The 17820-nt window shown below is 58.1% G+C and overlaps 1 protein-coding gene and 1 long non-coding RNA gene across 49 annotated transcripts in view; one reads left to right on the top strand and one right to left on the bottom strand.

The window, feature by feature from the left end:
- The window catches only part of SORCS2 (sortilin related VPS10 domain containing receptor 2), a 507067-nt gene that overhangs the window by 219510 nt on the left and 269737 nt on the right, over window positions 1-17820 (top strand). For 45 of the 47 annotated variants that reach the window (XM_084971438.1, XM_084971437.1, XM_084971436.1 and 42 more), the window contains one exon: window positions 3880-3947. In XM_084971438.1, coding sequence (XP_084827564.1) covers window positions 3880-3947 — 68 coding nt within the window. Of the gene's footprint in view, window positions 1-3102; window positions 3151-3879; window positions 3948-17820 lie in introns of those variants that run through there. The other 2 variants (XM_084971444.1, XM_084971449.1) reach the window with 2 other exon arrangements.
- Window positions 1054-14556, bottom strand: LOC146400288 (uncharacterized). Of its 2 annotated transcripts, XR_014812128.1 has the most exons (3): window positions 14473-14556; window positions 13700-14064; window positions 1054-5990 (listed from the first exon to the last, which is right to left on the bottom strand). It is a non-coding gene; the product is annotated as an uncharacterized LOC146400288 (long non-coding RNA). The 2 variants fall into 2 exon arrangements; XR_014812127.1 differs by lacking the exon at window positions 14473-14556 and having other exon boundaries at window positions 13700-14222.

Raw genomic sequence — 17820 nt, 5'->3', positions numbered from 1 at the left:
GATATTGGGGGGGGGGGTCTTCTGGGGCCTCACAGGCCAGCTCCCAGTGTTTCCCTTTTTCTGGGGGCAGTTTGGTTTCAGAGTCACAGTCAGCCCTGAGTTCCTGCTGCCCCTTCACCCCCGCTTTGGGGATGCAAACATGCTTTTTGACTGACAACAGAATGGAACCTGTGTTTGCGTTTTTCGTTTTTTTCTGATTATTCTTGAGCTCTTGGATGGCACACAAGGGTAAGGCTGCTTCAAAGTCCCTTCCCAGGGCTGTTGGCGGGCTCGGGGCGGGGCCGCGGTGCACGCCGTTTGCCTGGAAGGCAGACGTCGTGGAGACGTGGGGCCGCGATGACCACGGAGCCAGTGGGCGCCCTGGCCGGGCCTCGGGAGGCCCCTGTGCTGCAGCGGACGATGTCAGCCAAGTCCCTCGGCAGCTCTGGGCCTCGGTTTCCTCATCAGTAAAATGGGAACGACAGTAGCTGCCCCTCCCCAGGGTGGGGGGGCCTCGTGAGGAGCCGACGAGCTCATGCTGTCCACGTGCAGAGTTGGCACAGCCCAGACGCCCAGCGCCCCCCACCCCAGCGCCCGGTGAGCCTGCCTACCCCAGGGCCCCGGCACCCCCCACCCCAGGGGGTGGGCACTCCTGGCAGATGGGGAGTGAGAAAATGGGACCCGGGGTGACGGTGATGCTGTGGCCGGTCCTCCCCCGGCAGGAGCAACTTCTCTTTTCCCTGGATGTTCCCTACTGTTCCCAAGGATGCGGGGAGCTGTGGGCTCAGTTGCCTCTGGGTGGAAGAAACCCTGGGCAGCGGCCTGGACACAGAAGCCCCAGCTCACATTCCAGATGCTTCTCCCACCAGATCAAACCAGCTGCTGGAAGAATAGCTCTGGGAAATTTCCTTTCCCGACCTGCTGGCTGTGGACCCTGAAGGCCCCTCATGCCTTTTAGTTCTTTGAAACCACATTGAATAGAAGTTTCCTCTGGGACGCGGCAGCTGAGAGCCCAGCCCTGAAGGCGCATAGTTTGGGATCACGTTCCAGCTCGCCTGCAAACTGGATGAGGCGTTTCTTTGCACAGTATTTATTTATTTTTCCTTTTTTTCTTTTAGAACTGCACCTGCAGCATATGGAGGTTCCCAGGCTAGGGGTCCAATCGGAGCTACAGCTGCCGGCCTACACCACAGCCACAGCAACGCAGGATCCAAGCCGTGTCTGTGACCTACACCACAGCTCACGGTGACGCCAGATCCTTAACCCTCTGAGTGAGGCCAAGGATCGAACCCGCGTCCTCATGGATACTAGTCAGGTTTGTTTCTGCTGAGCCACGAGGGGATCTCCTCAGCACAGTATTTAAAGCTTCCACTGCCAAGTGGGGGAATAACTCCAGTGCCCTGTGGGGTTCAGGGGCAGTGATGATGAGGGGGGGTCGTGTCCCTGGCGCCCAGCTGGCACCTCAGGTGCTCACAAAGGTGCTGGGGGTCACTTGCCAGGTGCTGCCAGCTTCATCCTCATCTTCCCACGAGACGTTGTGTTGTTTCCTCACCGTCGATCCGGAAACAGAGGAGCATGGGGCTTGGAGGCTCTGACCCCGAGGCAGAGGTGTCCTTCCCGCTGCCAGCTGCAGGGTCAGGGTCCTGGCCGGGCCGCCCTGCTCTCTTCGCCCCCGTGTCCCACACAGACCATCTCAGCATGAGCCCCCAGCTGGCACGGCCTGGGTCCTGGCCTCGGGACTCCAGACTCGCTTTGGCTGAGTGTTAGGGTGGTGCCAGGAGAGTAGTGGTGCCCCTGCAGGAAGAGGGAAGGTGCCCCCCGACAGAAGGAGAGTGACCTGTGAGAGATGCCCGGGCACTGGCCTCTGCCTGGCCCCAGTGCCTTCGTTATCCTCACCTGGGGACATGCCACCCTATTTCTTTCAGTGAGCGGTTTGAGGCTTTTTATGCAGCAGGTGCTGTGCCCAGCGCTGGGACATAAAACAAGACAGGGTCCCCTCCCTCAAAGGGCTCGCTATCCATTAGTGGTACAGACCCTGTGAGCTGTGCCACATGGGTGGGGAGGGGGTGGGGCAGGAAGTGCAGGGTCTGAAGGCGTTTGGAGGGGACTTTGAATCCAGGGCAGGGAGCTGGGGGACTTCCTGGAGGCAGCGCCAGTTAGCCTGAGATCTGAAAGCTGAGTAGGATTTTGCCAACGAATTAGAGGTGGTGGCAGAAGAGGGTCCCAAGATAAGGAACAGCCTGTGCACAAGGACAGGAATGGCTGGAGCTGAGAATACAGGGGCAGGCACGAGTTGGGGGCGGGGGTCGGCCTCACCCAGAAGCGGGGTGGGAGGGGGAGCTGGTCCTGCCTGGGGCAGAACTAGAACCCAAGGGCAGAACTTCCCAGGAGACAGAGCTCAACCCCCGGGGGCACTGAGGTAGGGGCTGAGCCCTGTCCCGCTGGGTGTGCGAGTGCCGCTCAGATGGCAGGTGCTCGGTGAGGCTGTGGGTTGAGGGTTCTGCCCTGGATGGGGCCAAATTAAACAGACTTTGAGGTCCCTTCCAGCTGTCACACTCTGGCGTCTGGAAATCCCCTCTGGGAACAGCAAGACTATAAAATGTGAATCAATAGGTTAAAAATACGCTTGTCTCCTGCACGCCCAGGCCCTGTCGTTCTGCTGCCTCCCGGATCTTCAGAGAATTCCTGCTTGACTCGGGCAGCTGAGCGCCTGGCAGGAGAAAGTCGCTTTGTTCCCCAGCCCGGCGGGCTGAGCGCGCCTCCGCAGACGGGGCCTCGGGTTTTTTTTTAATCATCGCTGCCTCTAAGATGCACACCATCCCATCTCGCTTGATGTCTCCTCCCCCGATCTTCCCTGCTTTTAATCACCCGGCAAAGAAGGACCAGTCAAGCTGCTGCAGCATCTCCGCCCCCGAAAACAGAGCAGAGAAAGTCCTGCTTGTGAGAGGGAAGCCAACTTGGAGATGGCCAGTGTGGTGACCCCAAATTAAGCAGGCTAACGGCTCTGCTGGGAACTGGGGTGTTCCCATGTTACCTCCCGGGGTTCCCATGGCAACGGGGATATTAGGAGTGGCTAATGGGGATTGGCAGTGAGTGAGATGAAATTTGATGTACATGAAAACACAGTGGCTCGGGTAGTAATTGGGGATGGAGCCTCTTCCCACCGGGCAGGTGAACGAGGCCTCATTTTCTTGTTGTTGTGGTTCAGATGCTTTGGGGGGAGAACTTCGGGGTGCTCTTACACACATTGATTTTCGTTTTTATGAACCACCGCGTCTCCCACCCAGGCAGGCATGAGATGCAAACGCTGTGTTAAGTGGGCCCCGTGTGTGTTCTGAATCGTTTGGCACCACCAAAAAGCGTGGGTGCCGGTGATGCCTCACGGGCCCTCCAGCGCTCCCTGACACCCTGGGCCGCCCTCCCAGCCCCAGCCATCAGCTCTGTGGTCAGCCGCCACTCTGGGGACGTAAGGACAGCACGCACAGCCCTTGTCCTGCGTGCGGCCCCAGCCGTGTTCCGGGGTGTTCTCCACGGCGCTGGTGGGACCAAGCCCGTCTTCGGAAGCCCGGCCCTTTACGGTCTGTGCTCACCAGGACCACCGCTGACCGCAGCTCGCGATTGTCCAGGGCTGAGTGTGGTCCCCGTCAAGGGGCCGCTTCTGGGAGGGCCTCGATGCAATGGGACGTTTCCAAAGTCGTCCTGAGGAGCAGGACCCCGCGCTGTGGCTGTGAGCTCTGGCGCGAGGGCACCGGGGCTCCGGACGGCCGAGTGGGGGAGGCCCGGCCGCCGACGTTGGCGGAGACCTGGCATCCGGGGCGGGTGTGCGTGTGTCTGTATCCCGCTCTGAGAACCTTGAAACCCGCTGATTTCTGCCTTTGTTTGTCTTTGTCGCCACCACAGGTGATCCTGATTCTGACGAAGTACTACCACGCAGACATGGGGAAGGTTCTGGAAAGTTCTCTGTGGCGGTAAGTCAGCCCGAGGCTGGGCCTTTCTCCTTGCACACCCACGTGTCTCGGGGGCTGGGGTCTGAGATCCCAAGGCCCGGCTGGAGCTGTCCCCGGGAGCTGGCAGGCTCGAGATTTTCTTTGGCTAGAAAATGCATATAGGAGAAGCTGAAAGCTAATTAAGAGTTTCGTCAGCGGCGCGACAGGGCTGGAGAACAGATGAGCACAGAAAGCTCCTCTGCTTTCTTCCGTGTCTTTCTGTGTTGCCCTCCCCTTGCTTCCCCCTCCCCCAGGGAAGGGGCTCGGCGTTGTGAATTCAGGTCAGTGCACAATTTCCTTTGCCTGAGCTCTGCGCTCCAGGGCAGCTCCCGGGTCCACCAAACACAGCGGTTATCCTCGCCGTCCAGGCGTCTTTCTTTCTTCCCAGCTCAGCCTGAGAGCTCGGTAAATAAAGAAGGGCCGCGATCTCTTCGTGTGTGAGATGCGAATTCAGTCCCAAGAACACGCCGATGCCGTTAATCCGGCGGTAGAGAAGGAGGATTCGAGACCTCATTTTGGTTCTCATCCTCTTTGGGGTTCACCTCTGTGCCCCCAGGAAGCGGGAGGGAGGCTCCCAGCCTCTTGGGCTGTGGTTTAAAACTTCTCTCGGGCAAGGATGCTTTCTGTGTCCCGCAAGCACCCCTCACCACGGCCCCCTTCTCCAGGTGTCGAACCGTTTTGGTTTCCAAGATGTGTTTCTCCAGTGAGAATGAATTCCTTTTTCTATTTGAAAAGCCATGAGAAACTCCAAAAGCTGCTGATCAGGACGCCTGATCCGTGTGCAGTCACCTTGAGTTGATTTAGTTTCGGCTTTTAGCTTTGCTCGCGGCAAAGGGGCTGGGTGGCTCCCCGTCGGTTCTTACCGGGGTGGGGGGGGGGGTTCCGGGATGCTCTGGGAAGCTGCTGAAATGACCTTTGAGCTGGGTGCCATCGTGGCTGGATGAGGAACTGTGTCGCGGTCCTCTGGTGCTGGTGAGGCCAGGCCGGGGAGCCCCGTGTTTTCCTTCCCTTCGCCAGCGGAAGCGCCTCTCCTAGCCCGCCCCTCTCAGCCGTGGGTTCGCCTCCCAGACGCCAGCTTGCTTTGCAGTCCCATCGCCTGTCCCTGCAAAGGAACCAGCGACAGATGTTTTCCGCCACCCCTGCTTCTTCCTGGGTTGGTACATTGTAGCCTTGTGCCTCGAAGCAGCTCACCCGCCAAGGAGGTGGCTGGTAACAACGCCCCTCCAGGCTCCTTCACTGTTTGGGGTGAGAGCAGAGAGCGGCGTGAGCCTCTGTGACCCCTCACGGGCCGCCCTTTGAAGGTTCTCGGTTGAGGACGGGCGTCAGGGCTCCTTGGCGAGAACCGGCCCCAGGAGGGCTCCCTCCTGCCGGGGGCCTTGGCTGCAAACCGGAGAGAGGTTCTTGAGAGCTTGAGTCTTCTTCTCCTCCGAGCAGGATTCTCCACTGACGCATCCCCCAATGCCCACCTGTCAGCTCAGGTCTGCATGAACGTTGGCTGGTCCACCCTGAGCGCCGGTGCTGGTCCTCTGGCCCCCGGCAGTACCTCTGCATGGCTGGAGCCAGAGAGATGGAAGGAGTCGCCACTGCGGCTTGCAGAGCTCGCGGTCCTTGCTGGTGTAAGCTGGGCCGACTCAGAGTTGCTGGGTGTCGTCGAAATTTGCTGCACGTCCTCGTGGGGCTTGGGGGTGGGGCTGGGAATGACCTTGGGCAGCCCCACGGCTGGGGCACCAGGCGTCCAGACTCAGAATTCTTCAGAAGCAGGTGGGGAAGCCGGGAAACCAAACCGCTTGCTCAGAGCTGCTCCACGGGGCCTCCTTCTCCTGCCCCAGCCTGCGTCCCCTGATCCGTGAAAGGGGAATGAAGCATCCGTGGGCAGGAGGCTGTGAGGTCTGAAGGAGGTGGCGGAGGAACCGTCCTGGGCCCAGCACGCGGTCCACATGGGGTTTTTCTCCAGAGCAAATCAGCCGATTTTAATCATCCCCGCTCCTTTCGCATCCTGGTTTCTAGACTCAGACGTTTCCTCTCCTGTATTAGAAATACATGCAAAACATTAGTCATTTCAAGAACGTTCACCACCACCCCCCCGCCCTGGTTGGGCGCAATTGCTCTCTCTGCTTCTCCTCTGTCTCCTCGGCGGGATAGTGGTACGGTTGGACATAGGATGCAGCCGTATGTCTTCTTTCTTTCATATCTGTAGTCTGTTCCCAGGCTTTCCACGTCGTGCCATGGTCTGCATCCCCGTTTTCTGCAGCCGTGAGCTCGCCCCTTGAATTGATTCATTTGAACTCTGAGCGCTGCTGCTGCTGCTGCCGCTGCCGTGAGAAACGTAGGCACGTCCTCTTCCTCTCCATGCAGTTCCCTGCGCAGCATCCGAGGGAGCTGGATTTCTGAGCCAGACGGTCCAAGCAGTTTTACGGCTGGCGTGCCGCGGCGCCAAGTGCTTTTCCGGGAGGGAGGCCACCCCCACCCCGCCCCCCACAGCGGAGCCCTGCCTCCTGGCTGGCTTCGGGCTGACCACTTTGCCAGAGCCGGCTGACCTGCCGGCCCAGAGGGACCCCAGTACCGTTTTCACCTGCGGGTCTTCGAGCCCTAGCGGGGGTGGGCAGTTTCTGCATTTAACCACTAATGGCATTTACTTCTTTGAGCAGGATCTGCTCGTGTCCTGTCTGTCTGGGGACCCGTGTAGAGGGAAGCATGGCCATTGGCCGATATCGGGCTGCCACCTGCCCTCCGCCGCCGCTAAGGGAGGTTGAGGGTGCCTCTGCCCGGAGAACACGTACGTGCTCAAGGGGATTATCAGAGGCACACTCAGGCACCGTGCACCCGGCCTCGCAAGAATTCTCCTGTGCAATCACAATACACTTTTAACGACAGGTGTGGTATTTACATTCTGGAAATGACTTCCTGAGATCTACGCTGAATGCATTTTTAATTGTCCTGCATTTTTAATGGGCCACAGGGAAGGGCTGGCTTCGTTGGATGGTCCAGACCTCTGTCCCTCCCTTCTGCCAGGGCGCTGTTCTCTGCTCAGCCTCTAGGCCCCTTTGCATCAGTGTAAGAGAGGGTGTGAGGGACGGACCCCCGCCCTGTGCTGGAACAGCTCCCGGTTGGTGGCAGGGCTTGGACGTGCCTGGAGCTGGCCCACCACCCCTCCTGGTGCCTCCCGAGGCTCATGGTAACTGGACGAGCCAGCTGGCCTCGCCCCGGCCTGCATCTACAGTCTGTGCAAGTGTCCTGGGGCTGCTGGAACAAAGACCAACCCTGGAGGCTTCAGGCAACAGGAATTTGTTTTCTCACATTCCTACAGGCTAGAAATTGGAAATTGGGCTGTGGGTAGCCACTGGGAGGTGAGTTCCATCCTGCTGCTCCCAGCTCCTGGAGGTTCAAGGTTCCAGCCTCCGCCTCCATCTTCACACGGCCTCCCGCTGTGGGTTCCTTATAAAGTCCCTTATCTTTGGATTCAGGGCCCACCCGGGGTATCCAGGGTGGTCGCATCTCGAGAGCTCTAACTTCATCACACTGGCACAGGCCTCTTTTCCAAATAAGTTCACACGCAGTCCTTGGGGGTCAGGACGACCTCGTCTTTCTGGTGCCTCCATTCAGCCCAGTACCACCACCGCGCTCTGGTGATCGCACCTGGATCGGATTCCCCCCGTGGCTGTTGCGCCTGCCCGTCGCCCCGTCCCCCGTCTTCCCTGCCGCCTCTCCGTCCTCAGGGAGAGGATGCCCCGCCCTTCTCCCGCAAGGCCCGAGGGACTCGACACGCACACATGCACACGTGTGTCCTGCTCACTCGCCCTGGCGGGACACGTGTGCATCCCACCCCCCCTTCCCCGTCCCTGGTCCAGGCGCAGGCGGGGCTCATGGGTAGGCAGAGCCACAAGCTGCAGGGACGAGCGTCAAAGATCATGGTGGGAGTTCCCGTCGTGGCGCAGTGGTTAACGAATCCGACTAGGAACCATGAGGTTGCGGGTTCGGTCCCTGCCCTTGCTCAGTGGGTTAACGATCCGGCGTTGCCGTGAGCTGTGGTGTAGGTTGCAGACGCGGCTTGGATCCCGTGTTGCTGTGGCTCTGGTGTAGGCCGGTGGCTACAGCTCCGATTGGACCTCTAGCCTGGGAACCTCCATATGCCGCAGGAGCGGCCCAAAGAAATAGCAAAAAGACAAAAAAAAAAAAGATCATGGTGCCCGCGGGGCAGCTAAAGGCCCCCCGTGCGGTTTGCGCCTCCTCCATGATGGGGCCGAATGACGTTAGAAGGAGCAGAAACAGTGCTGGAAGGAGGGAAATCGGAGACAATGATCCATAGGGCCCCCCTCTGCTCCTGCACCCCGTCTTTCCTGCAGGAGGATGGCAGAGCGTCTCCCAAGGCTCAGGGCTCTCTGCAGGAGCCGAGGAAGCTCCTGGAGGCCGGCCTTTCAGTCTGAAAGCCGAGGTCGGCTGATGGCCCCTTCGCTCCTGCAAGACGCCTGCGTAGTTTCTCTCCGAATCACCCTCCACCTGTAACGGCAGTTCCGCTTAAGTTCCGTGTGTGCTGTGCGCTTTCTATGCCAACGGCAAGATTTTTCATGCCCCTCAAGAACCAGTTTTTGCTCCTCGAGGGCAATAATGTCCCCAGCCCAGAGTCTGTCTCCCCAAGAAGAGCTCCCCCCCCTCAGGGGTGAGTGGATCCCCTGGGGTCTGGTTGAAGTTCAGATTCTGAAGCCTCGGTCTGGGTGGGGCCCAAAACGCCGCCTTTTCGACACGTCCCAGGTGATGCTGGTGTTGCTGGTCCACTGGGCACTCTGAGCAGCCCTGGACGATGCCCACAGCTGGTATTGCTTGATCTGGACAACTGCAGGGCATGGGATTTCAGGAGCTCCCGGTTGCTGCCGGCCAACCCGGGCCAGGGTCTGGCGGGGCCCTGTTGGCGTTTCCGAAGCCGTATCCCCATGCCCTATGAGGCCACAAATGCTCCTTAAAAGGTCAACGCAAGCCATTGAGGGCTGGGCAATGGCCCTGTGTAGATGGCGGGTCCTCAGTGGGAGGTCCGTAAAAGTCGCTTGTAAAGCCCTTAAAACGACCGCCACTCAGGCCCTGGCTTGGGAGATGTGGACTCGGTGTAGGGCCCTCTCAGAGGTACCCTGGGCAGAACCGCCCGGGAGGGCATGGTGGCCGCGGTGCCCCTCAGACTTCCTGGTCTGTGTTCTAACAGGCTCCCGGGTGCCCAGGTGGCTGGTCCAGGGACCACCCTTGGAGTAGCCAGGGGCTGGGCTGGCAGGAGTGAGGCTCAGCATCCTGCTGGCCTCCCAGGGAGGATGGACGGACAGATGGACAGATGATGGATGGATTGACAGATGGACGAATAGATGGAAGCATGGTGCTACGACCCTTGAGAACCTCTGCCAGGACCAGGAAAACCCTTCTTGTCTACATCCTAGGGGGTGGTGTGGGATCCCGGCGCACAGCGTTGGCCCCCATGCTGTCAGGCAGAACGAGGGGCTGGGAGCACTCTGAGCCAGAGAGAGCGCTGACCTCGGCCACCTTCCTATGCTCTGCCTCCCTTTGCTATGATGATGCAGCCCTGGGACCGGCTGGGACCTCATGGTAGCCCCAGGCCCACGGCCCAGTTCAGGCTACGCCTGGGTGGTACGAAGGCCACGCCAGCTCTGCTCGTCCACCGGCGTGTGTGATCTGGGCAGGACCTGCGGCCGGGGGCAACCTCAGGAATTTTGGGGGGTGGGTGGGTTTTAGGTTTTCTGAGTGACTTGGTGGAACCCCACCCTTTTCTTGAGGTGGGGGCTGTGGTTCTCCTTTGCCTTCATCATGAAATCTTGAACACACACAGCAAGTGCAGTATCTGCTTGGGTACCCGCATGCCAGAGACAGCCTAGTGCTCACCAGACAGTCCAAGATTTTCCTCCCATCCCTGGCCTCCCTTGTGGTTGTTTTCGGGTCCTGTGACTTGTTTGAACCCGTGGACGCTGAGCAGGGATATATGGGCTAAGCCACTGTCATTTGGGGCTCAGCTCTTACCGCAGCAGAACCTAAACGAGCCCAATACTGGTTCTCTGGCTGTAATAGATGTTAATTCTTTTCTCCATGGGACCTCTGTCTCTTAAAGAAATGCACTGTGAAGATTCCGATCAAGCCCAGCCCTCTCCTCTCTCCCCCCGACGCCCCACCCCGCCTCCCAGAATTACCACGGCCTTGAAATTCGCGTAGCCCGTCCCCAAGGGCACGTCATGTGTTAAGTACACGCGTACACGTCTATCCACAGTCGATGTGTTCTGCGGTTTAGTGTGTTTTAAAAATTAATACAAGTGGCACCGTGCTGCCGTTAGAAATGTGATTTACAGCCCGGCCTCGGTTTTGTTAATTTATCCCTGTAGCACATGGAAGCTGCTTGATCGATGCCTTCCCCGCTCTGGGAGCGTGAGGGTTTTTATCCTCCGGATTTCCTTGTTCCCACTAGGGCTGCAGAGGGTGTTCCTACATGTCCCCAGCTTCCTTTGTCTCCCCTTTCGCCAAGCTCCCAGCCCACGTCCCTGGACGCATCAGACTTGACATGTCCAAGCAGGGGGAGAACGCAGAGCAGGTGATTTTGCGTTTGCACGATTCTTCGAGAGGCTGGACCTACTCCCCTTCGCTGATCGACTGCTCAGGTCCCCTCCTCCGGGATCTACCTGTTCGTATCTTGTGCCCACATCTTTCTCTCGCCTACCTTTTGCTTAAACCCCTGCCTCTGCGAACAGCCCAGTCCTCTCCAGGGCCCTTAATCAAGACGGGTGTCCTCCGGCTGTGACCTGAGCACCCATCACGGGTCATCCTTCTTTCCCAGCACCTCCTAAGGATGTTGCCTCCTGTTCCTCCGTGTCATCTTTCTTAATGTCTCACAGTGCAATTCTCAGACGAGTATTTCTGCAGGATGGTGTGTTGGTCAGCTGCTGTGACGATAACGCTGTGTAACAAGTCACCCCACACCCACACCCAGCATGCACCAGCCCCTTCTTCTCACCCCCTGGGGCCACTGGGCTTTGGTGGCCTTAGGTGGAGGTGGCTGGGCAGCTCCACCTGAGCTGCAGGTTGGGGGCTTGGTTCAGCTCCATCTGCACTTGTGCTCGAGCCGCTGACTGCTCAGAGACCACAAGACACGTTCTTCCCACACACACAGCACAGGAGCGCGGGAGCCACGCTCCCCTCGCACAAGCGCCTACAAGGCTTCTGCCTACTCACGTTTGCGAATTTCCTTGGGCCAACGCAAGTCACAGGTCAAAGCCAACGCCAGCGGTGGCGGGGTGAGGGGAATGTTTGCTGATGGACAGGCCAGCGGATCATAGGTGTTTCCAGAAAATACGCACAGGGTGGTTGTATAGTTTAGGGAAATGAACTTAGGTGGAAGAAATCCAGCCGGGCGTCTTTGCAGCAGGACACACTGGGGTCTCTGACGCACCAGGGAGCGTCGTGCGTCCCCAGGAGAAGGTTGTGCCTCATTTCTCCACCTTCCATCTGACTCCGTGAGCTTTGTCATTTTTATTTTATTTCATTGGAATTCTGGGCGTCCCCATTGTGGCTCAGCGGGTTAAGAACCCGACTATTATCCATGAGGATGTGGGTTTGATCCCTGGCCTTGCTCAGTGGGTTAAGGATCCGGCGTTGCTGTGAGCTGTGGTGTAGGTCGCAGGTGTGCCTCGGATCTGGCGTTGCTGTGGCTGTGGCCGAGGCCCCAAGCTGCAGCTCTGAGTCAACCCCTGGCCCAGGAACTTCCACGAGCTGTGGGTGTGGCCCTAAAAAGACCAAAAAAAAAAAAAAAAAAAAGAGAGATTTTATTTTATTAAACATTTAATTTACTTATTTAATTTGTTTACTTAAGTTTTGTTTCGTTTATGTGCTTTAAGTAGTCTCTTATACTGGTTCTGCGGAGCGTTTCCTGGGGTTGGCTTCCGAGGAACAAGCTGGGGGAAACTGCCTCCTAGACGTCACCTTCCAGGAGAGCTGGCCTCCGAGGGTCTCAGTCCACGTCTGCCTCCCTGTCGTGTTCCTGGGTGATGACTCTGTCTCAGACTTGGTCCTATGTCCCCAGGGTGTCTTCCTCGCCCTCTTTCAACTTCAGGTTGTGTGTTGAGGATGTGGGGTCTAGGGAACTGGAGCCTGCGGCAGTCTGGGGCCTGGGACGTCCACCCGGCCGGGCCGGACCATCCAGAAGGCGAGGCGGGCGGAGCCAGGCCCTATGTGCAGAGTGTTCCAGAAGCCCAGGGCATTTCCAGGGCATCACAGGCTGTCTCTCAGGGGCCCGAATGTCCGGGCCAACAAGGCGCTGCTGTGCCAGCAGGTCGGCCGTGCTGGGCACTTGTAGGGACATTAAAGTGACGGTGAGCCTGGCCCTCTGTGACCCAGGAAGAGCGGGCACGATTTTAGAGAGAGTCTCAGATGGCGGTGGGTTCACTGTGGACTGAAGGCTGGCACCAGGGTTCCACCATAGGCTGGGGGCTGCGTGGTCAGCGCCCCCAGACAGACCTGGTTTCCATTGTCTCTGCGCCTTCCCCCGTGTGGCTTCTCCTGGCTCCGTCTGTACCGTGATCCTGATGGCGCAGACCTCGCGGTGGCCGTGAAGATGACAACAGGGCCCGTGAGTACAACCCTTGAGGCCGAGGCGGTGTCAGAGGGCTTCCTCCATGCTCAGCCTCGTACCCCAAGTGCCCAGCCGGCTTCCCCCAGCTGCGTCCCACCCCCGGGACAGGCTCTGTCTGTGTTTGCTTGGACGTCACCGTGGAGATCTGAGTTTGATTAAACGAGACTCCGGGCAGATACAGCAGACAGCGATCGACGGAGGCACTGACGTAAAAGCTCCCAAGATTTGAGTCTATTCAATAAATAAGCCAGTTTGAATCAACAGCTGGATGAGGTCAGGCCCCGTGGCCCGTGAAATGCTCGGGGACTGATCTGGGGCGGCCGAGAGGTCCCAGGACGTTTGAGGACAGCCCTCAGCGTCCCCAGCCTCCGAGCCTCTTCTTCTTCCATCTTGACTCTGGCACCCGGCCTTCCTCAGGGCCCGGCTCCCTCTGTCCCAGCTCGGAGGACCCCGTCTGGTCCTAGAACTGTCTTCCCTGCCTACTGCTTCCTCCTTTCCTGCCTCCCCCCCCCCATCTCCCATCCGTCTTCCGTCCATCCACTGGTCCATCTGCCCCATCTGTCCGTCCGCGCCTCAGCCACCCTCCCACCCATGCACCATCCTGCCTGTCTCCCGTCAGGCTCTGTGTCTGAGGAATCTATCATAAATGACCCAAGACTCACATTGTACCAGCGTCAACAGAAGCCAGCAAGCCAGCTAAGGCAGCTTGTCGGAACCGTGATGGGGCTGAGAGAACCAGGAAAGCACTGGGCAGCCCTGCACTGTGGAGCAGAGGAAGGGGTAGTCAGGGAGGACTCCCTGGAAGAAGGTTCAATCCCTATCCTTGGGCACCACAGGCTCTCTGCTCTCCCAGGGCAGCTCTCCCTACACGGCCACTTTCTGTTGCTGTGGCCACAGGGGCATCTTGTGTGTGCTTCTCATCACCACCCCCAGCACCCATCTCGCCGAGCTCTGCCACCTGCAGCTTGTGTCCCAAACCCTTCTGTAGCCCAAGGCTGCATCACAGGTGCAGAGCTGCTGGCCTTGGAGGGGGACGGAGCACCTGGTCCGCTCTGTCCCAGTCAGACCTGTGTCCCGGCTTCCGGGTGGTGCCCACCCCAGGGCACCACTTCCCACCCGAGCTCACCACGTGCAGTGGGTCCCCTCTGGTCTCCTCTCTCCCTCTCCTGCGTCCGGCTCTGGCGACCCTGCTCCTGCCGTCCAGGAAGGCCATCCCCGGCTCTGGAAGCGTTCTCAGGGCAGGAGTGGAGGAGAGCAGAAAGCACACAGGTTTCCGGGTTCTTCTGCACGGCTGAGCCGAGGGTTGGTTCTGAATTTAGCCTCCGGATGGTTTGCAGGGCCGTCTGGCTTCTGTCGCAGTGATGATGACAGCCCAGCCCACGCAGGCGACCCTGTACATTTTGAGCACACAGCACGGCCTCCCAATCTACACGACCGTCTCTGATGCTTTTTTGAGATGCGGGAGACAGATGCTCAACGGGGAGGGGCAGCCTGTGAATTTTGAGGGAATGATCTGATTCTCCTTCCTGTGGGGCCTCCTGACACTGCAGCTCCCCCATCACCCCCTTCACCCACCCACAGGGGCAGGGCACCTCCCCCGCAGGCCTCTGCACAACCCCTGCTGCTTCCCCATCCCCCTCCTGCTGTGCGCAGATGGCCCCGCCCCCCAGCCCTTCCCCAGCCCCCCCCACCCCCGCCCCCCTGCTGGCTGGGTCTGGCCCCTCCTCTGGGCTCTCCCTGGCCCCTTCCAGCCGGCCCCTCCTTATCTCTTTTTTGGGATGTGGGTTTCGAGATCTCCGTCCCTGGCAGAAGCTTGCCACAGACAGGCACCCAGGGACTCAGTGAGCTGACCTGAAATCCACAAAGCACCGCTCATGAATTCGGTGGTAACCACCTCACCCTGCTCTCAAGACGGGACCCTGCACGGGGCCGTTAAACCTTCTAAGAGGAATTCTCGATAAGGATGTCGCCGAATTCCTCACCAGAATATTCTCCCTAAAAAAAAACCTTCTTTTTAAAAATGATCTCACTTGATCGTCAAGGAAATTTTAGAAACGGTAAAGTCAGTGCAGCAAGGAAACACCCCCCGCCCCGTGTCTGCCCCCTGCGTGGAGTCGCAAATGGGAACGTGCGAGATGAGTATTTTCAGTAGTCTTTCGAAGATGCAAATGGATACACACTTTATAAATTTTGAATCCCAATTTAATATTATGTATTAAACATTTTTTGGCACGTCTACATATTTTCAAAGCCGCTATTTTAGGGGCTTGTATAATACAGCCTCAGATGAAGGAGGTATTATTTATTTGGCCAAATCTTCATTTTTAGACATCTGCGTCATTTTCAGCTTTCACTGATGTAAAGATGGAAAGAAAGCTGCGGTCTTGGCCTTGTTCGTACCTTATTCCACATTCCTGATTATTTTCTTTGGATGAATTTTAAGCGTGGACTTTCTTTCCGGCACATTGGATTACAGAGTATTAAGATTCTGATGTGCATTTGAGTGTATAGAGGGTGGAGGGTTTGTCTCCGAGGCCGTGTTTTGGGCTGCGCCCACAGCAGGTGAAAATTCCTGGGTCGGGATGGAACCCGCGCCACAGTGGTGACAACACCAGATCTTTAACCTGCTGAACCACCAGGGAAGTCCTCTGAGGCTGTTACTGGTGATCCAGAGAGCAGAGAAATTCAAGAGCCATTTAGGCAAGAGGAAATGAGATGAGCATGCGATGTGTCTCCTTTCCTGGTGGGACTGTGCTTCCAGCTAAAGGAGAGCCTGGGCAGCGACGCAAGGGCCCGCCTCTTGTTCTGCAAATCCCGCGGTGGGATGGAGCCTCTGACCCTGACCACCCCAAGCCCCAGTCACCCACCAGCTGTTTCCTGAGGACCTGTGATAGGTCAGGCACTTGCTTTGGTATCAAAAGATTCAGAATCCCCAGAGCACAGGCACCTGCCATCCAGGACCTGGCCACCCAGTGGGAGAAGAGAGTCCAAGATGGGACCTGCAGAAGGTGGCCTGGGAGGCATGGCTGAGCCTCAGGGAATGCGGTGCCCAGGCCTGCCCCAGGGCAGGCTGGGACAGGGTCCCATAAGAGGGATCTGAGAAACGGGTTTTGAAGGATGAATAGGAGTACACCAGGCAGAGAAGGGCAGGAGAAGAAGAAGACAGCAGTCTAGACAGCGGGGGCCGTGGGGCAGAGGCTAGGCAATGCCCAGGGATTGGGAGAACCCATGGTGAAGAGCCAGGCTGCTGCACAGGTACGTTGTTTTTTTCTTGCCACTGTAATGAGTTACCACACACTTAGTGGCTTCAAACAACACACATTTATCGTCATGCAGTTCAAGAAGTCTGATCTGGGTCCTGCTGGCTAAAATGGAGGTGTGAACAAGGCTGCGTGCTTTTCCTGAGACTTTAGGGGAGTCTCCTCCCTGGGCTTTTCTAGAGGCTCCTGCATTCCTTGGCTGTGGCCCCTTCCTCTGTCTCCGCAGGCACCTCCCTCGGATCCTCCTCTTGCCCCCCCCTTCTCTAACTATGGTTGGGAAAGTGTCTCCCTTTCAAGGACCCTTGTGATCACATGAGGTTCATTTGGATAATTCAGGATAATCTCTGCATCTCAGAGTTCTTAGTCACGGGAGTTCCCGTTGCAGCTCGGTGGGTTAAGAACCCGACTGGTATCCATGAGGATGTGGGTTCGATCCCTGGCCTCAGTCAGAGGGTTAAGAACCCAGTGTTGCTGTGAGCTGCAGTGTAGGTCGCAGATGAGGCTCAGTTCTGGCGTTGCGCTGGCCGTGGTGTAGGCCGGCAGCTACAGCTCCGATTTGACCCCTAGCCTGGGAACCTCCATGTGCTTCAGGTGTGGCCCTAAAAAAAAGAAAAAAAAAAAGTTCTTAATCACACAAGCGAAGTCTGGTTCGCCTGTAAGGTTGCATATGCACGTGCTCCGGGCTTTAGGGTGGAGACGTGTTTGGGCGTTCGTCCACACAGGGCGTGAGGGCATCCAGAGGGTTCGGCCCTTAGGTTGTCTCTGTTTCTGGTCGGCTGAAGGCCTGGCTGGGACACCAAGATTGAACATGAGCTGTTAAGACGGTTTTTAGTTAGTCGAATTCCGTGACCATTTCCTGGGCATCTTCTTTTTCCAAGGCCACGTTGCCAGGACTTAGGATTGGTCCTGAATGAGACTCCAACCTTGGCAGAGAGGAAGGCAGGGACTCAAGGAGGGACCAGCTGCTAGTGAGGGTTGAGGAGCCCTTGGGGGGTAAGGTCTGAACGGGGCTTCATAGGATGAAGAGGGGTTTTCCAGGTGGTCAGGCGGGGAAAAAGCACACTGGACGGAGGGAACAGTATGTGCAGAAACCCAGAGGCATGAGTCAGCCGGGTGTGGGAGGAGTCGCAAGGGGTCTGGAGTGGTGAGAATGCCAAGTGGGCAGAGGATATGGTGGGGGATGGCGCCGGGGAGTTCAGGGCTCCTTGTCGCCAGCCCAGGAGCACTGAACTCTCTCCTATGGGGTGGGGTGCGCGCTGTGCATGGCTGTGGGGTAGAGCCCGCACAGGGCTGTGGGGTGCGGGGAGGCACGCTTTAGCAGAAACGCCCGGGGACGGGCACGGTGGGGGCAGTGGGACTTGCCAGGGTGCATGGACCACAAAGCCTCCTTCCCTTGCCCTCCAGGCCCCGGGGGAGCGCCAAGTCCCATTTCTCGTGGTTCCCGAGAGGCGCCGCGTCTGGGGCGGGTGGGACCCAGGATGCTGCAACTTTCCCCACTTGTGTCCCGTGCCTCCCCCCGCGCGCCCTCCCCTGCAGCCTGAGGAAGAACAGAACGGCCTCTCCTGCCCTGTGCACTAAAGCCACACTCTGTCCTGGAGATTTATTGCATTTTAATAAAACTCCCTGAGTGGGAGACCTATGAAAAAACCTCTCTGTTTCCTATTATGTAATAAACCTCACTTGACTGCGCTTTGAAGGATGGAGTCGTAAACCTGTTTACAGGGCAAGCCGCGTCCAGGGAACGTGCTGGCGGCCGAGTGGCATGGGGTGGGGGGCTTTGGCCGCTCTGCCGTTTATCAGTGGTGCCAGGGACCGTCAGCCTGTGTCTCCGAGCTCCTGGGATTGAATGCGCGATGCCCTTGGTAGTGTTTGCCCAGCTTGGGGTCTGAGACTAGGTGTTTCTCTGATGTTTCTACCAGTGTTAGTCTGTTTGGGGGGTAAGAGCTACTGTTTGCTGTATTAGGGAGACTCGTGGGCCCCTGACTCT

This window comes from Sus scrofa, chromosome 8 (assembly GCF_054392235.1).
Source record: "Sus scrofa isolate SSC_HxYL_T2T_F1_AM1 chromosome 8, Sscrofa_HxYL_maternal_Yorkshire_Landrace_v2.0, whole genome shotgun sequence".
Classification (NCBI taxonomy): domain Eukaryota; kingdom Metazoa; phylum Chordata; class Mammalia; order Artiodactyla; family Suidae; genus Sus; species Sus scrofa.
This window is presented reverse-complemented; position numbering and strand designations above follow the sequence as displayed.